This window comes from Papio anubis, chromosome 1 (assembly GCF_008728515.1).
Source record: "Papio anubis isolate 15944 chromosome 1, Panubis1.0, whole genome shotgun sequence".
NCBI lineage: Eukaryota > Metazoa > Chordata > Mammalia > Primates > Cercopithecidae > Papio > Papio anubis.
In genome coordinates, this window is record NC_044976.1 from 96062434 (window position 1) to 96089777 (window position 27344).

Here is a 27344-nt window from a genome sequence, read left to right on the forward strand (position 1 = left end):
GCCCTGAAGCTTAAGCTTCATTAACTATCTGGTCAACTGGCCTCTGAAGACAGGGGCTTAGAATATAGGACAGGGAGGTTTAACCTATGTGGTTGGAGGCTCAGGGTTGAGGAAGAGAGAATATTGCAGGCCAAGGGAACAGCAAACTTTCTGAGTTGGGAACATGTTGGAGGAGGAAAAGAAGGCAGCAGGATCTGGAATGCAGAAAACAGATCCACAGTGACACTAGAGAGAGGCAGGGGAAGGGCCAAGTAGCACTTAATGGTCAAGTCAAGGGTTCTGAAATTAGGAAAGATGGAAAGAATTTGGATTGGTTGAGAGCAAGATGATTAGTGGAGCTATTGCTGATAAACTTGGTAATGATGCATTTTGGACCACAGCCAATTATATGCTTCCTCAAATTTGATGGCACCACTTGTCACCCAGGAATTTTGCCGCTACTTCAAAGGGAAACCCGAGTCCCTGTTGCTATCTTCACATCTCCTACAGTAACTGTCCACTCTCACAGACTCCCTCCAGATGAGACTGGGTTGTGTCACAACCTCCACTGAGCCTGTCAAAGTGAGAGCTCCAGGAGCACCAGTGCCCACGCCCGATCAGGAGGCTCTGGCCTTTCCCTTCAATTCTGGGTTTAGATGAAGCATCACACCCCATGCCAGGAAATCTAGCTTCCCTATGGAGTGAAATGGGACCGGTGAGAGACAGGAGACTGAAGGAGCCAGTAGACTCATTCCTTCCACTTCCTTTCCTAGAAAGTGATGAGACAATGGGTGATTCTATCATATTGTGAGATGATGTGCTATTCCTTGTCCCATATAACTGAGCAATTGGCTGCATTTCCTTGTGAAGTTGTGTCCAGCTCTGGAACACACCATATTGTGCTTGTTTTCCCTTCTCCCCATCTCATTTTTCTTTTCTCCTCAGTCTTACTGCTCTGAGATTATATACTTCAATAAAGCTTTTTTCACATTAACTTTGACTCAGGCTCTATTTTCAAGGCTAATTACAAATTAAGAAAGAAATTGATTCAAGATGGACTATACTGGATTAAAGATCCATTGACAAGTGAATACTGTGAACCTTCAGCAATGGCTCAATTTGGCATATATCTGATTGCTCCCTATTGTTCATCTTTGCTTTGGCTGGTCAGGGACTTTATACATAGTAGGTGTTTCATAAATCTTCTTTTGCATAAATTTGGAGTATACTACCAAGGTTCCAGAAAAGCAAGAGAGCCTGTGGTCAGGTACGTGGACCAAGAAAGCTAACCAGATTCTAACAATGTTACTGATTTGACACAAGCAGTAGAAACTTCTTTATGGTGCTCAAAAACATGACAAAGTCAAGCCAGGTTGAAGAATATAGAAGACAACACGAAACGGGTATGCATTCTAAGGTTCTACTGCTCCATATGTGTCATTTCTGTTTCAGATAAAGTAGCAAAAAGCTGATAGCAGGTTTCCTCAGCTCTCTATTGTGTAATTCAAGAATTAATCAGCCATAAAGAGGGTTTTATAAACTTAAGATTTAGTATACATCATCACATCACATCATTAACTAAACTTAAAACAGTTGGCATGCAAGAGTGCTGGTGTGGTGTCTCTGATTTCTTACATCCCTATGCCACCACACCCAAAAGAAATGTACATGTTAGGTAGTACAGTAACTTTGACTTGAATATGTTTTTGTTGGTTTTGAAGATTTTAATGTCGATTTTTCCATTGCAAGGAAATCTGTTTTAACCTGTTTTGAAGCATATTCATAAAATCAAAACCAAATACTGATTCTATAAAATGTTATTGGGTGCCTACCGTATGAACTGTGATGAAGTCATGCTGCTTAATATTACCCTCCTAGAAGCTGTGAAGGCCTGGGGGATACTTCCTTCATGTGATATCTCCTGGGCTAGTCCAGATTTAGGATTATAGTGAAGATTTTTATTTTTTAATTGATATTATCATACCTTCTTGTTATGCAGACTGCTCTCCTATGGGGAGATTTTGCAGACCGTTTTGACTGAACAAAAGGCATACCTTTTCCTCCCTTCTTTCTTTTTCCTTTTTTCCTTTCTTTTTATTTATGTTTTTGCTATAGAGTAATTAGAAGGTGATATTAAATAAAACTGAAATTAAAGAAACATATGAAATGTGAAAGATATCTTTAGGTTAGCCAGTTTGTTTATAATTAAAGGCTTTTGACTTAAAAAAAGTAATCTTGCCTATTTAAAAATTAATGTCTAATATTGAAAAAAAAATTTTGAAAAGTATTTTGTTCTTACAGAAAGGCAGAGAAGCAAGCGGCATGATAAAGCCATTCATCATAGTCAGCTTAAAATTGGCACAGCTCAGGCCAAGCACGGGTTCTGTGGAAGATTTCATGGTCAATTAGGTAAATACATGTATCAAATGAACCCAGCACGGAAGATCACGAGGCCAATTACTGATCATGTTTAATTTCACCCCTCTAAGTCCCAGAAGTAATTTTTTCCTTTCTCATTTTTAAAATACCCAAATAAAAGGTATAATCAACATTTTTGAACACTATAGATAGCTTTGCAGTATTTTATAATGTAGCCTCAATTAGTTCATCGGTATCGTTAGATTTAGTCTTCTATATTACTGAGAGGTTTTCAAGAAACCCCAGCTAAGACTCTCCAGACTATTTTCCATGACAGCATGATGGACATAAGTGTATAATTTTAAGTATGTATTTTTCTATTTGAAATACAAATTTGAGGCACATGGTTACTTGTTTGCATTTGTGCAGGATTCAATTTATATTATGGAAAACCTGCTGACTAGTGTTCCATTCAGGAGCATTCTGTCCCACGCTTTTATGCATGTCTGTATTCAAACTAGAATAGTATTAAATGAACCTTTTATACTTTAAATATTCAAGAGTTTTATATTCAAAATTTCTTCTCTTACTGTCAAACTAGTTTGCCTAAAGGCAAGGTAAGATCAAGTTAGACTCTCAAAGGTAGAATTAAATTTTATCATGGCATCCATCATAATATACAGTTTGCTTAACATGCAAATAAAGAGTGTATGGATTCAGAGAATAAAGGATTTTTAGGTAGTGAGTGAAATCCAAGGGACTGCTTTTATAGAATAAATTCCTTTTAAATTTACATTTCCATCATTTTAATGAAAACACAGGGTAAACAAATTATAATAAAAATGTTTTAAGTTACATTTTCAATTCAATTTTACTTCTACTGCATTATTTTTCATGGCAGCTCTTTATTTAAAACTAATAAAAATAGGAGAGAAGAAACGAAATAAATATATACGAAAGTAACCATTACCTCAGACTTTTTGGCAAGTTCCATCCAGTCATTTTTATTGTAACTGCACATGATGCTAGCAATCACAATCTTTAAAAAGAAAAAGAGTATAAGTTCAAGTAGTTATGCAGTTGTACACAAAGATACATTAATATTTATATAAATTTATAATGGTACACTATATTATAAAATTAGTTTTCAAACTGTTAAAAAAATAAATCATTAGAAAACAGCAGGGTATGATAGCAAAACACAGGGTGACATTTGGGGCTTTGGAATTACTTTAGGAGACTTTCTCATTTAGTATCTGTGAACACGAGGGCAAGTTACTTAACTTTTCTGATCCTCAGCATTCTCTTTTTCAAAATAGAAATGATATTGCTGACTTTGCCATCCTCTGAAAGTAGCAATGTAAATACATGCATGTATCTGAAGGGATTGTCTAATTATACAACGCCGTTAAAATGCTGTTTGTAATTACTGGTCTAGTGAAAAGGTTTTAAGTGATGGAAAAGAAAAAAAATTAGTGTTTCTTTCAAACATAACTCATTATAGTATACATAATACCTTAAATATTCATAGTGCATTATAGTTTTAAATTTTATTACATATTATTTAACTACATTATTACCAAAATCCCATAATGGAGACTGTATAGAGTAGTAATTACTAGTGCCTCCTCTGAAACTAGGATGCCCAGGTTAGAACCCTGACTCTGTCACTTACACGTGGCTCTGGTCAAAGTATTTAGTTTCCTGATTGGTAAAATATGAATAGTAGTGCCACTTATTAAGAAAAGTAATAACAGAAATTGGCCAGGCGTGGTGGCTCACACTTGTAATCCCAACCCTTTGGGAGGCAGAGGCGGGTGGATCACTTGAGGTCAGGAGTTCGAGATCTGGCCAACATTGTGAAACCCCATCTCTACTAAAAATACAAAAATTATCCAGGCATGGTGGCATGTGCCTGTATCCAGCTACTCAAGAGGCAGAGACAGGAGAATTGCTTGAACCAGGAGGTGGAGGTTGCAGTGAGCCAAGATCGCGCTGCCGCTACACTCCAGCCTGGGCAACAGAGCGAGACTCCATCTCAAAAAAGAAAAGAAAAGAGAAGTAATAACAGAAATTTAACAGAAATGGCTAAGACTTATATAGCTCTTACAGTGTGCTTGGCACTGTTTCAATGGTTTTTACTTTATTAACTTATTTAATCATTCCCAGTGTTATTCTCCCCACTTTACAGATGAAGATGCTGAGGCAATGAGACCTGACAGTCATATAGCTGATAAGGAGCAGAGCTAGGACCCAGAGCCAGGCAGTGTGACTGACTGAGAGTCTGTGCTTTTAACCACTAGGTTTTGCTAGCCCAAAGCAAATACTTACATGTAAGTAATTATTTCCTATCATTATCATTTAAAGACTATGAAATTGAGGCTGGGTGCGGTGGCTCATGCCTATAATCCCAGCACTTTGGGAAGCAGAAGCAGGAAGATCGCTTGAGCCCAGGAATTCATTACCAGCCTGAGAAACATAGCAATACCTTGTCTCCACAAAAAAATAGAAAAATTAGCTGGGTGTGGTGACCTGACCCTGTAGTCCCAGCCACTCAGGAAGCTGAGATGGGAAGACCACTTGACTCCAGGTGTTCAAGGTTACAGGGAGCTATGATCGCGTTACTGCACTCCGGCCTGGGCAACAGAGCAAGATTCTATCTCTATAAAGTAAGAGATTGAGACACAAAGAGTTTGTGCCAAGCTTAAAGTTGCAGAGTCTAGTGTTAAGAATCCTCTAAAAGCCATTATGCTCTCACTTCATAGAGCTTTTTTATTTACGTTGAGAAAAATCCAAAGATATGCTGTAAAAGTCAGATAAATGTTTTCATCAGGAGGATACAAAATTGTGACCATATTGGAGAGAGTTCTAAAAACCAGGGAGAGAAGTCTGTCTTTAAAGTTTTCCTTTTTTTTCTTTCCGGATAGACTACAAACACCATGAAAGCTGGGGCTGCTCTGCATTAGTCATCATTTATCTACAGTAACTAGCATGGTATTTGGCACGTATCAAAGACTGAAAGAAAAAATGAATGAGGTCACCAGAGGTTTAGGAGCAAGGGGTTGCATTGTCAGCTTACCCTTTTAAGAAGATTAAGTAGAAATGGATATCATAAGTTAGAGAAGGGAAAAATAAACAATTGAAAACTGCTGGCGATGATATGAGTAAGAGTGAAGAGTGATTAGGGCTGATGAAGGTATCTGTCTTGGTGATGAAAAAATAATCAGATATTAAAATACACAGGACTAATCAACTAGAGAAGCAATTAAAAAGAAGGAAGCAAAAGATCTGAGAGTCTGAATCAAAGCCACTGAGAAATTCGCAGAACATTAGTCACATAAAGGTTAAACAACTTTCCGAAATATGGAAGCCAGGAGAAACAGCAATTTTGAATAGATTCCTTGGAGAGAGGAACAAAGAGAAGAAAGTAAAAGTAGATGATGGATAGAGAAAATTAAGCATGCCAAATTATTATTCATTGAGTTTAGGATTCAACTTTTTTCATCTAGTGAAACTACAGCTTTTCAGAATTGGGGAGAAAAATGTAAGAATGCTTGTTCCATGGCCTTTTCTCTAGGGGCTAAAAGAAGTGAAAAGTCATACTCCAAGTTTCATTTGCAACCATAAAAGAGTCACCATGTAATTATGCAGTTTTAGTTAGAGATGCTTTCCACCCTTTCCAAGTGATCTAAGATCTTGCTCAGGGATGCTATACCCTATTCTCCAGTTAGAAAAAAGATCAAGGAGAAATATCAAAGAGGGCACCAGATCTTCCAGGACTAGACCTAACACCTCTTGGTGTAGGCATCCCTTGCAACACAAAGCAAAGCAAAGCAAAACAAAACAAAACAAAACAGAAAGAGAGAGAGAGATTAAGGACCTTATTTGAAACGAAAAATCAACTGGGATGATGCCTGGGGGCAGGTGACAGCATTCTATTGTCTTCAGTGGCCACAAGGCAGAGGTCAAGTAAAAAACAGTCTGTTAATCTAAGGATTTAGGGAATGAGCAGAGCCCTGAGGCTTGTTGCTAGAACTTCAAGGGCAGAGACAGTACAAAGATACAGACTGAAGAAAAACAAAAAAATTAGCTATTAGATACTAGTTACCCTGTGGTGAAACTGATAAGCAATAAGCATACATTTTTAGGAAATTTTTTTTCTTAAAACAAAATAAAACAACCACCGCCACAAAACCCCCCACCTCCTAGCATAACAAAATAATCCCCTAATTCACATTCCCATGCAACTATGAAGTGGCTGCTCAATCAGCACAGTCACAGCATGTGCACCCCTCTCTCCAGCTCCCCTCTCAGGGTTCCATGGAGGACAAGAAAAACCTTTCAGGTGGGCTGAATCTAGCCAGGCAGATGGGTTGACCAAAGAAATCCACACAAGGGAAGCAAGGTTTACCAGCCTTGACAGTAGGATATGATATGTGCTCTCAACTAGGGGCTAACACTGTTTCTCTCTTTTACATGGCAATTTTAATTTTAACAGAGCTATTTTTCACTTCAAATTTATATTGACTGTGCCAGGGTTAGTTAAGATAATTGTTCGCCCTGTAGGTTGCTGAGAATCATGAGGCACTACAATTGGGCTTGATGAAGAAAAATAAATATCATCCAGAGAGTTGTTCAGGATATTGAGAGAATCATGCCATCGAATGCTGGTGGGCAGCCTCTGACTGAGGAAGGGTGGCCACCGATGGGAGAGACATATTATGGTAAGCGGAGGTTTCCATTGTATGCTCTGAGCAGCCAAGCACTATCCTGTTCTCCTTTCCCTATCCATTGAAAGCAGACTCTACCTTCTTGCCCCCCCAAAAGAGAAAGTATCCCCACTTGCACTAATCACAGGAATTGGGTACTCTGCTCCTATCAAAATCCTTCAGTGGAACTGGGAAAGCTAAAGTTTTTTTTTTTTTTTTTTTTTTGTGAAGTTTGATTTTTTTTTTTGTGAAGTTCGATTTTTGTGTGTGTGTGTGTGTGAAGTTTGTTCACAGCTGCTGGTGATCACTGACTCCTCAACCACTTTCCCACCCCAAAGCTTACTACACTGGGAAAAAAAGCAGAGACAGTGGAAAGTACACAAATACACGAGATGGAAAGAGATCCCCTTGGCACCACTTTTAAGGCCAGATGGCTCACTAACATATCTGTGTATTTAAATTAATAAGTACCACATTTTAGCTTAAGGAAATTCTATTTTTACATTCTTGCTTTATGATTTAAAAGTCTTGACAATTACTACATGCTAAGCTACAATTGTCATGTTTCAAAGCAATTTTTTAAATCAATTAAATTTCAGGAAAAAATAACTTCATATTTATTTTAGAAATGTGAAATGGTCTAAGGATTTTAAATATCCTTATCTAAAACCAGAGGATGGTTTGTGAAAATATGTGGTAGCATTCTATTTCTGAGAAATAAAGATGACCAAAAAGTAATTTTACTTTTTATTAAAAGAGATAGCAATTTTTCAGAGTCAGGCTGAAAGACATTAACGCTAAAAGGACACTGGACACAATTTAATATCTATTTGATGATTACAAGGCCCTTCAGTGTTTTGCTGTATTTTATTTTTAATCAAGCAGGAGGGAACAGATTTTTTTTTCCTATGAAAAAAACAGAATGATGGATATTTTATATCATGAGACATCATGCAATGTTATTAGAAATAAATACCCAATGAAATATATTCTTAAATCAAAGCAACCTTTTTCTATATCAATATTTCACTTAATTTATGCCATTTCCAGTGCTCAATTTTTACGGCTCATGTTTTAAAACATTATTTGAATGAGCAGATAGTGAAACCCAGATGCTACATAATATTTGAACTTTGTCTCCCCCCATCCTACATTTTATGTTACACAGTCTGGTGGGAGATTCAATGTCACCTAATTGATTAATAAGCAAATTGAGCATCTACTATAAGAGGAATTAAATGGCACACAAAATGGAGCTTAAGAAATTGACTTAGCATCTTCGTGCATTCAACTTCCAACCAATATTTCTTGAGCCCCACTATATGCCAATAGCTGTTCTAACTCAGAAGTGATGAACAAGACAGAAAAAGTCCCTGCCCTCCTGAAGCTTACATTTTAGGGAGGAAAATGTCATAATGATTACAAAAGAAAAGATACATTAATTGGACCATTTCCAGTTCCAATTGTTAGACCTATTTACAATATTATTGTTAGGAAGACAGTAATAGAGGAGGAGAGCATGACAGAGAATCACCAGAATACATATATGCATATCAGGTACATAGTCAGTAAAAAGCTCCCTAAGTTGAAAACTGAGAAATGAGATGGCACCTCATATTAAATAAAATGCAGAAGTGAGTAAAAGCAGCCAGGTATGTAGAAGTAACTACAGGTGCAAAGACTGAGTTGGGAATGAGCATGGTATGTTCAAGGGGAAAAAAGAAGGCTTTTGTGGTTGTAGATTCATGAGAGGACAGGAATAGTATGAAAGAAAATGAGAGAAGCAGGCAATAGCCAGATCTCTGGGAGCTCTGAACCCTGTGGGAGATTGGGTTTTATTGTAGGTGTAATGGCAGGCCACAGAAAGGTTTAAAGGAGGGTGATAAAATAATCTGATGTACATTTTCAAAAGATGCTTCTTACTATATGGAATGGGATAAGGGGGTTAAGGGTGAAAGCAAGGAGTCTGATTATGTAGAAATAATGTGGCTTTCATGATATCCATGGAGATATAGAGAAGTGGATAGCTCTGAGGTTCTAGTTGGCGAATGCTCAGATTTAGAAAGACAGAGAAAAGTAGAAATTAAGAATGATCTGAGATATTTGGCTTGAACTACTGAACTGTGAATGTAAATAATTTACTGAGATAGAATAAAGTCTAATGAAGAAAGTAGTAGCGGAATATTGAAGAGGTCCAATTACAATATTTTACATTTAATACATCTAAGTAAGCAGAACATTAGTGAAGACATCAATTGTGCCACTGGATACATGAGTGGAGAATTCACTAAAGAGGTCAAGGATAAAGGTGCAAGTTTTAGAGACTTCAAAATATAATGGTATTTGAAGTCACCAGGCTAGATGACTTCACAAAAGGAAGAAAATAATACAGGGAACAAGAAAGTCCCTAGGACTGACCTGGGGGCGCAAGAGAGTGTGATGTCGTGCCAAGAGAAGGAAGTGTTCCAAAAAGTAAGGAACAATCAACCGTGATGAATGCTTCTGAAAGTCTGCGTCAAAGAGCAGAAAAGTGTCCACTGGATTTGAAGAGAGAAAAATCATTCATAACCTTTATAAGAGGGGTTTCAGGGAAGTGACAGGGACAAAAGTCAGGCTGGAATGAGTTGAGTGAATAGAATATGAAGAAGTAGAGGCAATACACAAATCTCTCTAAACGTTTTCTTGGGCTAGCTGAAAGACAAATGAGGGCAGCCTGTACAAGGTCATGGGAGGACTAATGATTTTTTCTTAATGGACTATATTTGAGTATGTTTTTACACTGGTGAAAATGATTTGAGAAAGAGAAAGAAGCTCTTGAAAAAGGAAGAGGGGATGATGAATCAAGAGTACAAGTGGAGAAAGTGGCCTTTAAAAGAGGCAGAGGCATTGTTTCTATTTAACAGGATAAAAAACGAGTAGAGAGAGAAAAATAACTATGGATACATTTAGGTTTCTAAATTCGATGTGGAAAAAGTAAAATCATTCTTCCTGGTGTCTACATTTTCATTATGAACTAGGATGTAAGGTCTCTTGCTGAGGGTAAAGAGAACTAATTACGGGTTTGTGACTATGAGGAAGAGATGAAAGTATGAAATAGTCTCTAAAAATGGGCCAAGCATAGTGGCTCATATGCCTGTAATCCCAGCTACTCAGGAGGCTGAGGCAGGAGGATGGCTTGAGCCTAGGAATTTGGAGACTTCAGTGAGCTATGATTGTACCTCTGCACTACAGCCTGGGTGACAGAATGAGATTTTGTCTTTGAAAAAAAAGGAAGAAAGAAAAGAAAGGGAAAACAAATTTACTAAGAATATGGTATGATTACTAGGTCAAAAAGGCAGATATATTTAATCAGTGTTGACAATATTTATGAAAATATGACTAGTAAAAATAAAAAGACAAGATGATTTACGAAATTGGAACATAGATTACAGTCCTCTTTATATTACTGAAAACATAAAATTGGGTTTTATAGATTGTCTTAGAGTTGAGGTCCATTTTATCAAGATGCTTTTAAGTGCTTCAGTCATTAAAATTTGATGTGCTCCTGAAAAGTCATTCTTTTAGTGAATTCTGCTTTGTAGAAAACACTTTTAAATTGGAGTATTTAATAGTTTTGACTTTCATTTTGACCAATTAATACAATTTAAGAAAATGTACATATTTTTTTGTAAACATCTAATTTCTATGAGACATTAACATTTCCAAGCATATAAAATGCAAAGTATAATAATTTACTAATCAAATTTTGCATATTTCTTTCTCTCTGAAAGGTATCTCAAAGGTGAAAAACAATGGGTAGATGCCTACTTGGTAAAAAAAAAAAAAAAAAAAAAAAAAATGTAGTACTATATGGCTTCCACTGTCATCCTTTGAATTTTTAAATAAAGGAATCAAATTTAATGGTCACCTTTTTTTTGTTTTGACAATTCCATTTCCTTAGGGAATAAATAAAATTATTTTATTAAGTAGCTTTTAAAAACTGAATGTCATTAAAGCTTACACATTAAAAATTAAGGTGGAGAACAACATAAAACTTGCAATGGCTTACAATAACAAGCAGGCTGTCTTGTCAAATTCCCATTGACTTCAAGCCCATGCTTTTTAAAACACATTGACAACGCTGTTTTGGTATTCTGTAACCATACTGTAAACTACATAGGAAATCCAGTCAACAATTCAGCTTCAAGACAATCTAAATTTTTTAGTAGGGAAAAAGTGCAAAGTGACAGGGGTGAAAAACTATAAATTACAATTAGCCAAGTCAGGTTTTGTCAAACACTTTAACAAAATCATTGCTAAGACTACTGGGATTATATTGATGAGGAAAAACAGCATGAGACATTTGATTTTCAAAGACATTTAAACAAAGAAAATAAGTTTATTAAATGTTAATTAACCATACAACATTCAAATTTTAGATGTCCTTTATGTCTTAGTTCAAATATAGTGAAAGTGAGATTGGTGCAATATTCCTGAAATAGACACATTAACCATAAGACATTTAAGGTGAAATTAATAAACTTTTCAAATTTTATTTGCTCATTGCTTATTTAATGGTCATAAATGAGACTAGTATGCTTACAAGCTGTCTTTTAAAATTATTTAAAAATTCAATTTTTGGTTTATTTGGGGGCTGACAAATGTCTTATTTACGAAACTATTTCAAATCTAAAAAAGTCATATTTAAAGTTAAACAATATACAAGATTTTCTATAAAAAATCAGAGATGTTTTCCAACACAACAGGAAACAACCACTGTACCAGTCCAGGAGCTACAGTAACTTGCTTTTTCCTCCCCTTTTGATCACTCCATATGTTTTTATTTAGTTCCTGTCCCCAATATGCTTAGGAATTTATCTCCCCAAGGTTAACAGTGACCTCACCAAATATATTAGATACTTTTCAGCCCAGATCTGTACTAAACTCTCTTCAGCATTTAAGACTACTAACCACCTCCAGCTTCTTGAATCCCTCTTCTAACTGAGGTTCAGAGATACCACTTACTTTTCCTTTTTTTTTTTTTTTTTGGTGTTTCTTTTTCTACCTCTGCCAATTTCTCACATGTTGATGCTCTCAGGGTCCACTCACGGTCCTCTTTTAGTCTCATTTCACATGCATTCATTAAACATCATATTCGCAATGATTATGAATAATATCTATTAATACATGCAGAAAATCCCAAAAGTGTATACCGCTAAACTGTACATTTTTCCTAAGTGCAAGAATTGCACATATGACTACCTGTTAGCACCAAATTTCCATTTGTTCAAAACCAAACTTAAATTTCTCCACTCTAAATTTGCTTATTTATCCACACTAAATATATTTATGTTTCACTCTTTTGTCCCAGATTAGAAAACCAGGAATATCCTATCTTTGTCACCCACATCCAGTGATTTACCAAGTACCGGTTTTCAAACTTGACTGAGCATTGAAATTATCTAGTGAGTTAAAAAATGATAACAATCCCAAGGATTCTGAGTTAACTTGTATGGAGTGAGGTGCAGGCATCAGGGTTTTTCAAGGCTCTCTAGGTGGTTCTAAAGTACAGGGAAGTTTGAGAAGTACTGCTCTAGTTTATTTCTCAAATATCTGCATGTTCCTCATTGTGACTGTATTAAGATCCTCACCATTTCTTCCCTGGATTACTGCAGAAGTTTCCTTATTAGTTGCCCCATATCTGATTTCAGCCTATGCTATGTGCCAAATTATTCTAAAGAGACAAACCTCCTCATATCACACTTTGGCTTCAAATCCAATTTCAGGATAAAATAATAGGCTATACAAGACCACAGTGCAACTTTTGCTTTGACCACACTGAATTACTTTGCTTCCTGAGTGTAATTTGCATGCCGAATTATCTTGATCATATTTCTGTTCCTTTTGTTTAAATGTATAAGGAATGGTCAAAGCATATGACATAATAAAGGAAACATGAAAATTGATACAAAAAATAACACTAACCAAGATAAAATAAGAGCAAAAGAAAGGGTAATCATTTGTAGCTGTGTGAATCAGGGAAGGCACCATACAACAGGAACAATTGACCAATTATGAAATCACCCATGGACACTTAGAAGTATACCTCGAAGACATTGCAGGTTTGATCCCAGATCACAGGTGTAACAATAATGAAGAAATTTGAAATATTGCAAAAATTACCAAAATATGAACACAGAAACATGAAGTGAGTGTATGTGGTTGAAAAGTGGCACCAATAGACTTGTTAGAAGCAGGATTGCCACAACCTTCAATTTGTAAAAAAACACAATATTGCAATAAAATGAGGTATGTCTGTATTGGAAATTGATTTAAAAATCCAAGGAGGTAGAGTACTCCAGGTAGAGTAAGCAGCAGGAGCAAAAGCAAAGGATGATGTATTTAAGGAATATGCTGTGTTTAAGAAATCTCAGGTAGTTCAATTTGGCTGACTTAGGGAGAAACAAATGGTTATATTTCACAGAAAATGAAGCAAGATACCTAAATAGGAACCTGGTTTATGCAGGCAAGGGACTAAACAATGGTTTCTAATCAGCTAAGCATTTGGATTTGAATTTTCAACCATTTTCTCTAGTAAATTCGTGCTTCTCATGTAGACGTTGCCTTCTGGGATACCTCTCCTGTGCCCCATTGCTCCCCTGACTTCTTTTGGCACTCCTCTTCTGAGATTCCTCAGTATCCTTTGCATTTTTCTGCTATGACATTTGTTATGTTGTATTTGTTTATACATTTTATGTATTTTTAAAAATATATATTTTCATATACACTGTACTTTCTACCTTCTAGAGACAGAATAAGAAGGACACATAGATGGTAAAAGGTAAGGGGTTCTAGATTCTTTTATAATTTATAAAGTACATTTTATATCAAAAATAATTATCCATTATATTTGTTTCTATATTTACAGTTTAGTACAGATTTTCACATACATTATCTCATTTATTCCCCACAATCTTGAATTTAAGGAATCTTATACTGATAATAACGAGGCACGGATAATTTAAATTACTTTACCAGGGTCAAGTTAATCAATAGCGAAGGCAGGGATTAAGCTCAGGTCTTTTGATTCCAAGTTCCTCTCTACTACATTAAGACTATACCTTATTGATTTCCTATCCTTTCAATTTACATTAGAGATTCTAGTTGATTTTAGGCTTCAACCCTCTCATGGTAGATTGTTTGAAAACACTGTTACCTCCCTGTTTCCATGCCCCTTCAGAAGGACTCCCATCATGTGGGGGCATTTATCTACCCAACCTTTGGGTGAGGACTGATTTTCTGACTTGTTTTAATCAACAGAACATGGTAGAGGTGATGTTGTGCCAGAGTTAAACCAAAGCTTGAAGGGGCCTGGTGCTTTTCTGCTTCCTCTCTTGAAATCCTACCAAGCCAAGTCGACAAGCCAGTGTAGGCTGCCAAAGGATGACAGACCACATGACACAGAGACAAGCCATCCAGCTGAGGCTGACCTAGATTAGCCAGCCCCTAGCCTACTTGGAACTTGACCACAGATGGAGTAAGACCAGGTAAGACCAGAAGAACCATGCAGCATAGCCCAGTTAAGCAAATTGCTAACATCCACAATCATGAACTAAATTAATAGTCATTTTCAATCCTAAATTTGAGATGTTTTGTTATGCAGGAAAAGTTAACTGATGCCACTTTTACTAAGTACCACAGTAAGAACCATTACATGCTGTGTATTTGCATATGCTGAGCACTATGTTTAGAATTTCACATGACTTATCTCTAATCCTTAGAACAACGCAGCATAGAAATTATTAGCCCCACTTTACAGACAGAAAAAGAATCCTTCAAGAAGTTAAATAACTACTCACAGTGGCACGGCCAGTAAGAGTAGATACAAAGCTTGATCTGTTTGACTATAATATTTATACTTTGAATGATTTTTCTGTGCTCCTTATACAACCTTTATAGAAAATGTGTTGGTTTACTTTTATAGATGGTGAATTTTATTCAATGTGTGTCAGTTTTTATTATATTCATTCTCAGAGGCTAACTTTATTTCTAAGATCTTGGCCAATGAATTAGTTTACTATAGCTCTGTACACCATCTAAGCTAGACCACCAGATGAAACTGCCTAAGAAATCATAAAATTAGAGGAAAGAACAAGTGAGCAGGAACCAATGGGATGATACACAGCCACCTGACCATTAATGCATGTTAAGGGCTGATGATGGGGTAGTATTGGCTCTTTATAATCTGGCTCCAAATCACCTTGCTGCCCCTTATCTTGACATACCAAACTGAACCTCTTTTAATTTTTTTTGAGACGGAGTCTTGCTCTGTCACCCAGGCTGGAGTGCAGTGGCACGATCTTGGCTCACTGTGAGCTCTGGTTCCTGGGTTCACACCATTCTCCTGCCTCAGCCTCCCAAGTAGCTGGGACTACAGGCGCCCAGCACCACGCCAGGCTAATTTTTTGTATTTTTTAGTAGAGATGGGGTTTCACCGTGTTAGCCAGGATGGTCTTGAGCTCCTGACCTCGTGATCCGCCTGCCTCGGCCTCCCAAAGTTCTGGGATTACAGGCATGAGCCACTGCGCCCGGCCTGAAGCTCTTATATATACCGGCTACCACATACTACATGCACTTTTAGATTTCCATTCTTTTCCTGATGTTGGTCCTTCTTGTGGTGCCATCCTAGATGTCTGACTGTACGTCTCCTATCTACTTCTCAAGGTTTAACTCAGAGCTAACCTCAACCATATCATCCTCAATGATCTCAGAGACAGAATCACTGTTTTCTCTTGGTATTCAAGTGTGCTACACCAACCACTACTCAGTTCCTGTTGGACTGTGTCAGATAGATGTTCATTTATATCATTCTCTTCTCTTGTCCCACTTCTCTTACCTCACTCAATGGGAGAACATGCTAATTATTATTCACCTTTAGTTTCTTATCATTAGGTGCAGCATTGCCTAGCACCTAATGTAATTTAGTAAATGTTGGTGGAAAGAAAGATGGCCTATTATTAATAGATGTTTTGAAACTTCTGTTTCATCCCTATGAAGACTGTAGTACTTGCTGCAAGTAAAAGTGCATGCATGAAACTACCATGACTAATATATATGTATGTATAAAAGACCATGACTACTACTGTGTATACTATAGTAGTCATGTAGTCATGTATACCATATATGGTATATCTTATGAACTTACATTGACACAGCATCATCAGACAAAGTCCACAGAGTTACATCAGAGTTCGCTCTTGCTGTTACACATTCTATGGGTTTGGACAATGTATAATGACATGTTTGCATTGTTATAGTATCATACAGAGTATTTTCACTCTCCTAAAAATTTTCTGTGCTCCACCTATTCATTCTCTCTCATCTCACCCAATCCTCCTGGCTATCACTGATTTCTTTACTGTCTCCATAGTTTTGTCTTTTCCAGAATATCAGACAGTTGGAATCACACAGTACATAGCTTTTTCATTATGGCTTCCTTCAGTTAGTAATATGCATTCAAGGTTCCCCCATGTATTTTCATGGCTTGGTATTTATATCTTTTTAGTACTAAATAATATATCACTGTCTATATGTACCAAAGTTTATAATTCACCTACTGAAGGATATTTTGGTTACTTCCCAGTTTGGGTAATTATGAATAAAGCTGCTGTAAACATCCATGTGCAGGTTTTTGTGGAAATACAAGTTTTCAACTCCTTTGGGTTAATACCAAGGAGTGGAGTTGTTGGATCATATGGTAAGAGTATTTGTAGTTTTATAAGAAACTGCCACATACTGTCTTCTAAAGTGATCAAATCATTTTGTATTCCCACCAGCAATAAATGAGAGCACCTTTGCTGCAGACCCTCATCAGAATTTGATGTTGTCAGTGTTATGAATTTTGGCTATTCTAATAGATGTGTAGTGGTACCTCATTGTTGTTTTAATTTGCATTTCCTTCCTGACACAGAGTATTTTTTCATATGCTCATCTGCCATCTGTTTATCTTCTTTGATGAGGTGGCTGTTGAAGTCTTTGGCTCATTTTTAAAAATCTGGTTCGTTGTTTTCTTATTGTTGAATTTTAAGTGTTCTTTGTATATTTTGGATAACCGTACTTTCTCAAATGTGTCTTTTACAAATATTTTCTCCCAGTCTGTGGCTTGACTTCTCATTCTCTTGATATTATCTTTCACTGAGCAGAAGTTTGTTTGTTTTGTTTTGTTTCGTTTGTTTGTTAGTTTGAGACAGAGTCTTGCTCTGTCTCCCAGGCTGCAGTGCAGTGGCACAATCTCTGCTCACTGCAACCTCCCCCTCCTAGGTTCAAGCGATTCTCCTGCTTCAGCCTCCTGAGCAGCTAGGATTCCAGGCACCTACCACCATGTCCAGCTAATTTTTGTATTTTTAGTCAAGACGGGGTTTTGTCATGTTGGCCAGGCTGGTTTCAAACTCCTGACCTCAGGTGATCTGTCTGCTGTGGTCTCCCAAAGTGCTGGGATTACAAGTGTGAGCCACCGTGCCTGGTCAGAAGATTTTTATTTTAATGAAACCCAGCATATAAATAATTTATTTCATGAATATTGTCTTTGGAGTTATGTTTAAAAACACATATGTCATCAACATATTCAAGATCATCTAGGTTTTCTTCTATGTTATCTTGTAGGAGTTCTATATTTTTGTGCTTTACATTTAGATCTATGATCCATTTAGAGTTAATTTTGGTGAAGGGTGTGTCTAGATTAATTTTTTGTTGCATGTGAACATGCAGTTGTTCCAGTAACATTTGGTAAATGACTATGTATTCTCCATTGAATTGTCTCATTGCTTTGTCAAAGATCAGTTGATTTAATTATGTGGGTCTATTTCTGGGCTGTCTTTTTTGGTTGATTGATCTATTTGTCTGTTCTTTCACCAATATTACACTGCCAGATTACTGTAGCTTTATAGTAAATCTTGAGGTTAGGTAGTGTCAATCCTCTAACTTTGTTCTTCTCCTTCAATATTGTGTTAGCTATTCTGTGTCTTCTGGCATGCCTTTAAACTTCAGAATCAGTTTGTCAATGCCCACAAAACAACTTGTGGGGATTTAAACTATGATTACATTGCATCTATAGATCAAACTGGGAAGAACTCACATCTTGACAGTACTGTCTTCCTATACATGAACATGGAATCTCTCTCCATTTATTTAGTTCTTGTTTGATTTAGTCCATCAGAGTTTTGTAGTTCTCCTCATATAGATCTTGTCATATTTTGATAGACTTACACCTATTTCATTCGTTTTGATTCTAATATAAATATTACGTTTCTTTTAACTTCAACTTTTTCATTGTTAGTACAGAAGAAACCAAATGACTTTTGTATATTAACCTTTAATCTTGCCACATTGCTATAATCACTTGTTAGTTACAGGATATTTTTTTGGTCAATTCTTTCTGATTTTCTATGTACACAATAATGTCATCTGCAAAAACAGTTTTATTTTTTCCTTGCTAACTTGTATACCTTTTTCCCACCTTTATCTTGTCTTATTGCATTAGCTAGAAGTTCCAGTATAATTGTGAAAAGAAATGGTGAGAGGGGAAATCCTTGCCTTGTTCTTGGTCTCAGTGTGAAAACTTCTAATTTCTCACCATTAAATGTGATCTTAGCTGAAGGTATTTTAGAGATATTCTTTATCAAATTCAGGAAGCTTCTCTGTATTGTTAGTTTACTGAGAGATTTTGATCATGAATGGGTGTTGAATTTTGTTAAATGCTTTATTTACATCTGTTGATAAGATCATGTGATTTTTTCTTCTTTAGTCTGTTGAGGTGATTACATTAATTGATTTTTGAATATTGAACCAGCCATGCATGTCTGAGATAAATCCCACTTCACTGTGGTGTGTAATTCTTTTTAAACATTGTTGCATTCAATTTGCTAATATTTTTTTGATAATTTTTGCATCTTAAGAGATATTCGTCTATAGTTTCCAGCATGTCTTTGTCTGGTTTGCCGTCAGTGCAATTATTAGGTATTAGGGCCTCATACAATCATTGACGATGGGGTTAAGTCCCGATAAGCCTGTAATAAACTGGAAATATTGTAAGTCAAAAGTGTGTGCTTTAACTTCTGAGATTTTCAACTTACAATGAGTGGAGTTATTTGGACATACCCCACTGTAAGCTGAGGAGTGTACTGAATGTGTATTGCTTTTGTACCATCTTGAAGTTGAAAATTTCTAAGTTCAAACCTGATAAATTTGAGACTACATGTATTCCCTCTGTTCCTGAAAGATATTGAGAGAATTGGTAGAAATTTTTCTTAAATGTTCAGTAGAATTAATTAGTGAACCCATCTGGGTCTTTTGCTCTGTTTTGGAAGGTCGTTAATTATTGATTTGATTTCTGTAATAGATATAAGCTGATTAAGATTGTCTATTTATCCTGTGTGAGTTTTGACAGTTTCAAGGAACTGGTTTATTTAATCTAGGTCATCAAATCTGTGGGCATAGAGTTGTTCACAATGTTCTTTATTTTCCTTTTAGTGTCCTGGGGACCTGTAGTGATGTCCACCCTTTCATTTCTGATATTAACTTATGTCCTCTCTTTCTATTCATTAGCCTGGCTAGAGGCTTATCAGTTTTGTTGACTTTTTTTCAAATAATCAGATTTTGTTCATTTTCTATACTAATTTTCTTTTTTCGATTTCATTGATTTCTGCTAACTCTTATTATTCATTTTCTTCTGCTTACTTTAGATTTAATTTGCTCTTCATTTTCTATTTCCTAAGGTAGAAACTTAGATTATTAATTTTAAATCTTTCTTCTTTTTAAATATATGTATTCAATGATATAAACTGCCCTTTAAGTACTACTTTTGTAGCACTTCACAGATTTTGATGTTTTCTTTTAATTTTCATTTAGTTCAAAATATTTTTAATGTTTTTTGACATTTTGGTTTTGGCCCATGTGTTATTTAGAGGTGTGTTGTTTAATCTCTGTGTATTTTGGGATTTTTCAGATACATTTTGTTATCGGTGTCTAATTTAATTCCATTGTGTTCTCAGATCAGAGACTGTATGATTTCTGTTCTTTTAAATTTTAAGGTGTGTTTTATGGTCCACAGTGTGGTCTACCTTGGTGAATGTTCCATGTAAACTTGAGAAAAATGTGTATTCTGTTATTGAATGGTGTTGTCTATAGATGTCAAATTATGTCCAGTTGACTAATAGTGTTGTTGAGTTTAACTACGCGCTTACTGATTTTCTGCCTGCTGGATCTGTACATTTCTGATAGAGAAGTGTTGAAGTCTCCAATTATGCTAATAGATGCACTACTTCTCTTTGCTGTTCTATTGGTTTTTGCTTCACATAGTTTGATGCTCTGTTATTAGATGGATACACGTTAAAGATTCTTATGTCTTCCTGGAAAATTGACCATTTTATCATTATGTAATACCCTTCTTTTGTCCCTGATAACTTTCCTTGCTTTGAAGTCTGTTTTGCCTGAAATTAATATGGCTACTCCTGCTATCTTTAGATCAGTGTTAGCATGATACATTTTCTTCATCCATTTACTTATAATCTATGTGTTTTTGTATTGAAAGTGCATTTCTTACATGCAATACATAGGTGGGTTTTTAAATTCACTTAGACAATCTTTGTTTTTTAATTGGTGTATTTAGATCATTGATATTCAAAATGAGTATTGATATAGCTGGGTTAATATCTACTATATTTATTGTTTTCTATTTTTCTCTCTGTTCCTATTTTTGTCTTCTATACTGTTTCTGCCTTTTGTGGTTTTATTTCATTATTTTATATGATTCAATTTTTTTTCTACTTTTTTTTAGCATATCACTTGTTTTTTTTTTAAATTTATTTTTTATTTTTTTATTTTTTTACTTTTTGTAGTGGTTGCCCTAGAGTTTACAATATACATCTATAGCTAATCGAAGTCCATCAAGTAACCCTGTACCACTTCACAGATGATATGAGCATCTTATAATAAAGAAAATCGTATTCTCCCTCCTGTCCATTGTGTCACTGCTGTCATTCATTGGACTTATATATAGGTATATATAAGCACATATATTATATGTAAGTATACACAATCATATTGTTGCTATGATTATTTTGAACAAATTGTTATTAGATCGATTAGGGGTAAGAAAAATAAACATTTTTATTTTACCTTAAATTATTCCTTCTTTGATGTTCTTCCTTTCTTTGTGTAGGTCCAAGTTTCTGGCCTTTATAGTTTTCCTTCTCTCAAAAAACTTCCATTAACATTTCTTGCAAGGAGGTTTACTCTGAACACATTCTTTCAACGTTTTTTGTCTGAGAAAGTGTTTATTTCTCCTTCACTTTTGAAGAATAATTTTGCAGAGTATATAATTCTACATTGATGGGTTATTTTTCTCTGAATACTTTATTAATTTGTTCGTTTATTTATTTATTTATTTTTTGTGTTTTTGAGACAGAGTCTCACTCTGTTACCCAGGCTGGAGTGCAGTTCCGTGATCTTGGCTCATGGCAACCTCTGCCTCCCAGGTTCAAACAATTCTCCTGCCTCAGCCTCCCAAGTAACTGGGATTACAGGCATGTACCACCATGCCCAGCTAATTTTTGAATTTTTAGTAGAGACAAGGTTTCACCATTTTGGCCAGGCTGGTCTCTTAAACTCTTGACCTCAAGTGATCCACCCATCTCGGCCTCCCAAAGCTTTGAGATAAAAGGGGTGAGCCACTGTGCTTGGCCCTCTTAATACTTTAAATATTTCACGCCAGTCTATTCTTGCTCTTTAGGTCTTGTTAAGAAAAACAGAATGCTCTGCCGTATTTCGAAATGGTTCTTCTTCTCTTCTCCCTACCAGAAGCAGTAGGGGAATTTTCTCTAATACTCACTTTGAGAAGTTTGTGAAGCTTCTGTAGATAAATCTCACAATATCCTTGGTGTTCCCTATGCCTGGGCCCTTCTGGAGTTTTTAACTCTGAGACTTGTTTGCACTGATCCTCCAGAAATTCATCAATTATAGTTCAGGTTTTCCTACGGTGGTCATGGTTCCTGATGTGGTTTCCGCTAGTGAGTCTCGGCTTCCGTAAGCCATAGTTCCCTATGTTTGCTTGTCTGTCTCTCTAACCTTGCGGTAGCAGTTTTTCCCTGAGTCCTCCCATCTCTTACAATCTAAGAAAAGCTATTGGTTTTTAGTCTCTTTAGTTTTCTTTTTTTTTAAAATTATTTATTTTTTATTCTTAAGTATATCTTATTTATTTTATTATAGAATAAATAAAACCTATTTTAAAATATTCTTTTTTTCAGACATCAGGTTTATTTATTTATTTATTTATTTTTATTATACTTTAAGTTCTGGGGTACATGTGTAGAACGTGCAGGTTTGTTACATAGGTATACACGTGCCATGGTGGTTTGATGCACCCATCAATCCTTCACTACATTAGGTATTTCTCCTAACGCTATCTCTCCCCTAAACCCCCACCCCCCGACAGGCCCCAGTGTGTGATGTTCCCCTCCCTGTGTCCATGGGTTCTCAATAGGAATGCTTTTACACTGTTGGTGGGGGTGTAAATTAGCTCTTTCACTTTTTACTTGTTAGGATGGAGTGGCAACTTCCAAGCACCTTACATGTGTAACAGGAAACAACCTATCATATATTTTCATGCCTATAAGCCATTCACTGTTTTCACAGCATGTGGTACTGACATTAATCTACAACAGCATGTTTGGTATTGACATTAATCTACAATGTCCAACTGGATTTGAGTTGTTCTATCACTTTTGAGCTCTCATTGAGACTGTTAATAAGTCAACTAAAGTCGTGAGATTTGAATGCACTATACACAAACAAAAAGGTGTATTTTCCACATAAAATTTGGCATGATATTTTCTTTGCTTTTATTTAAAAGGTCATGATATAGTACCTGCATGGATATGGTTCATTTAGGAATAGAGCTTTTCAATGGCACATAAAGAGGTTGATTTAAAATGTGTTATTATGTGTTTATATTCCAATTATAAACTTCCTTTCAGAGGCTATAACAAATATTCACTTAATAAACTACCTTTCTAAGTTAAAAACGTTAATAATTAATGTAGTATTAAAATGTAACATAGGAATAAAAAAAGAGGTTAACAATAAAATAATGAAAACTCCTAAAATAATTATATGGAATGATGCACAACATCAAATAGTCTGGGTACACTTTCCAAAACCATACATTTAAGCACATGGGTATTGTAAAGATTACTAAAACATTTTCTTTAAAGATTTCAAATTCCCAAAATAAAATTTTATGTAAATACTGTTATTGTAATTATTTTATGAGATTTAGCTCTTTGCTCTCATTAACTACGATTGCATGTTTAATGCATGTTCAATTAGATCATCCTGGTGGGTACATTAGTGGAACTGTGTCTTAGGCAATGGGTAGCAAGCTCGTAGAGGACATGGGCTATGTCTTCTAGTTCATCATGTCCCTGTGGCCAGGAACTCATCAGCCTGAAGCAGCTGGATTAACAGAATGGTGGAATGGCCTTTTGAAGTCACAATTACAATGCCAACTGGGTGACAATGCTTTACAGGGCTGGGGCAAAGTTCTCCAGAAGGCCGTGCATGCTCTGAATCAGCATCCAATACACAGTACTGTTCCTCCCATAGCCAAGATACATGGGTGCAGGAATCAAGGGGTGTAAGTAGAAATGGCACCACTCACCATCACCCCTAGTGACCCACTAGCAAAAGTTTTCCTTCCTGTTCCCACAACATTAAGTTCTGCTGGTCTAGAGGTCTTACTTCCAGAGGATATAATGCTGCAACCAGGAGACACAACGATTCCATTAAATTGGAAGTTAAGATTGTCACCTGACCATTTTGGGCTACCTCTAAGTCAACAGTCTAAGAAGGGAGTTACAGTGTTGGCTGGGATGATTGACCCAGACTATCAAGATGAAATGAGTCTACTACTCCACAACGGAGGTAAGGAAGAACATGCATGGAATACAGGAGATCCTGCATCTCTCAATATTACCATGCCCTTTAATTAAGGTCAATGAGAAACTACAACAACCCAATCCAGGCTGGACTACAAATGGCCCAGACTCTTCAGGAATGAAGGTTTGGTTCACTCAACCAGGTAAAAAACCACGACATGCTGAGATGCTTGGTGAAGGCAAAGGGAATAAAGAATGGGTAGTAGAAGAAGGTAGTCATCAATACCACCTACGACCACGTGACTAGTTGCAGAAACGAGGACTGTAATTGTCATGAGTATTTCCTCCTTAATTTAAAAACATGTTTGTGCATGTACACACATGTACTAGAAAAATATCTTCATTATATTTCCTTTTTTTCCTTTATCATGTGACATAAGATTTATTGACTTCACATAAGCATTTAATTGTTGTTAACTTTATGTAATAGCATTTAGAGTAAGGATTAGTGTGCTTCTGGTTGTGTGAAGAACAGCTGTATTATGTTAGGTGTAATTATGACCTTCTTATTGCCTTTTTTTGGAGATTATGTATGATTTCGGGAGATGTGTATGGGTTCATGTTGACAAGGGGTGGACTTGTGATGGTGAATATTGAGTGTCAACTGGATTAGATTGCAACATATTGTTCCTAATTGTGTCTGTGAGGGTGTTGGCAAAGGAGATTAACATTTGATTCAGTGGACTGGTACAGGTAGAGCCACCCTCAGTCTGGGTAGGCACCATCTAATTGGCTTCCAGCACGACTAGAATAAATCAGGCAGAAGAAGGTGGAAAGAGCAGACTTACTGAGTCTTCCGGCCTTCATCTTACTCCCGTGCTAAATGCTTCCTGCCCTCCAACATCAGACTCCACGTTCTTCAGCTTTTGGACTCTTGGACTTACACTAGTGGTTTGCCAGGGGCTCTTGGGCCTTTGGCCACAGACCGAAGGCTGCACTGTCAGCTTTCCTACTTTTAAGGTTTTGGGACTTGGACTGGCTCCTTTGCTCCTCAGCTTGCAGAGAGCCTATCGTGGGACTTCACCTTATGATCGTGTGAGTCAATACTCCTTTATAAACTCCCCTTCATATTTACATCAGATATACATCTATCCTATTAGTTCTGTCCCTTTAGGGAATCCTGGTTAATACAATACATATAATCACATCGGTGTTGTAAACATTATTAAAACATTTTCTGTAAAGATTTTAAATTCCCCAAATAAGACTTTATGTAAATATTATTATTATAATTATTTTATGAGATGTAGCTCTTCGCTCTAATTAACTATGATTGAAAGTTTAATGCATGTTCAATTAAATAATCCTGGTGGGTATGAGAGTGGTAGTGTGTCTTAGGCAAAGGATGGTAAGCTTCTAGAGAACATAGGCTATGTCTTCTATCTCATCGTGCGCCTGTGGGCGAGAATCTGCTGGTCCTTTTTATCAAGGTACTTGATACATAGTAGGAACTGAGATAATATTTGTTGAATCCAGAACAAATGAAAGAATCATTGAGATGCAATTAATGTTTGTTAAATGCAGTGCTTTAAAAAGTCAAGGACTTGTACAAACACACAACTTGCTCTTTTCCAACTATGTCTACCCTATTACCTCACAGAAATTTGCAGTGAAAGCTTAGATTCATTCACTGTGAAACATGTTGCACACCCTCCCACTTGAGAGACTCTACCTTGGCTGTCTCCTCAACCTTAAATATTATTCCCCAGACATAGACATGGTGCTCTTCCATGTTTCCTTCAAGTCTCTGCTCAAATGCACTGTCACAGTGGCACTCTTTAAAACTATAGGGCCAGGAGCAGTGGCTCACACCTGTAATCCTAGCACTTTGGGAGGCCGCCAGCACTCTGGGATGCCGAGGCAGGTGGATCACCTGAGGTCAACAGTTTGAGACCAGCCTGGCCAAAATGGTGAAACCCCATCTCTACTAAAAATACAAAAATAAGCTGGGTATGGTGGTGCTCACCTGTAATCCCAGCTAAGGCAGGAGAATTGCTTGAACCTGGGAGGCAAAGGTTGCAGTGAGCTGAGATAGTACCACTGCACTCCAGCCTGGGCAGTAGAGCAACACTCTGTCTTAAAAAAGAAAAAGAAAAAGAAAGAAAGAAAAGTAAAACTACAAACCACCTCCTCCCAGCTCTTTTATTTTCCATAGAACTTTCTATTATATTATTTTCTTATTTAATATATTTATTGTCTTTCTCTCTGCAGCTGGAATGTAAGCTCCAATAAAGTGAGAATCTTTGTTTTGGATACAGAATACTGCTGGCATAGAGTAGATGCCCTGTAAATACTTGTGGAATGAATAGACACTAACATATCATTTGAATGTCTTTTGTATCAGCTACCCGATATATAAAATGAAAATAATTTGGTTACCATATTTATTTCATAGGGACTGTTCTGAGAGTTATATTGTATTATATATTTGACATTAAATAGTTTTCAATAAATTCAATGATTATTTTTATAACTGAAAGAATAATGTCATATTCAGATTTGCCTTTTTTCCCACAATTTAGTTAGAGTGCAAACAATGACATTTTGAAATAGCAGAATACTTTGGTTTTAAACATCCAGAGATAAGACTTTTAAAAATATGTCACTGGAAAGGGTAAAAAGCATCATCTTTATATGCTCCTTTGATCTTTCTGTAGTGTCATATTGTGGGCATATGATATTTGTAAATTAATACAGTTTTAAAAAGAGGTAGAGCTATAGAACCAAAGTTTAGAGATAGATTTACATTTTATAAATATTTTAAAATTATTTTTAGATTTAGCCAAAATGCTAGAAAATTCACTAATATCTACCACCACTTTTTAGTAAATTATGTTTCCTAGTTGACATTGCTTGAGCAGAATTAATATTAAAATTTTTTCTCACCATCCAGGCTAACACAGCGAAAACCCGTCTCTACTAAAAAATACAAAAAATTAGCCAGGTGTGGTGGCGGGTGCCTGTAGTCCCAGCTACTTGGGAGGGTGAGGCAGGAGAATGGCATGAACCTGGGAGGTGGAGCTTGCAGTGAGCTGAGACTGCGCCACTGCACTCCAGCCTGGGTGACAGAGTGAGACTCCATCTCAAAAAAAAAAAAAAAAAAAAAAAAAAATTATCCTACTAACACAGAAAAAGTTCTTAGAACTATGAGTCCCAGACATGTGGGGAACCCATAGAGGGCCACTACTGCAAACAGATGCCATGCCAAACACAGAATAGTGAGCTGAGACTGGCTGCAATGTTGGGTGAGGAAAGAATGGACAGTGGGGTTGAAACTAGGAATCATGCTCTTTACCTGAATGGTCTAAAGGGCATGCATTCTGATCAC

The 27344-nt window shown here is 36.3% G+C and overlaps 1 protein-coding gene across 5 annotated transcripts in view; it reads right to left on the reverse strand.

Moving 5' to 3' along the window:
- DPYD (dihydropyrimidine dehydrogenase) overlaps positions 1–27344 on the reverse strand; it is an 869249-nt gene that overhangs the window by 308049 nt on the left and 533856 nt on the right. For all 5 annotated transcript variants that reach the window (XM_031654381.1, XM_031654339.1, XM_031654360.1 and 2 more), the window contains one exon: positions 3308–3376. In XM_031654381.1, coding sequence (XP_031510241.1) covers positions 3308–3376 — 69 coding nt within the window. The remainder of the gene's footprint in view (positions 1–3307; positions 3377–27344) is intronic.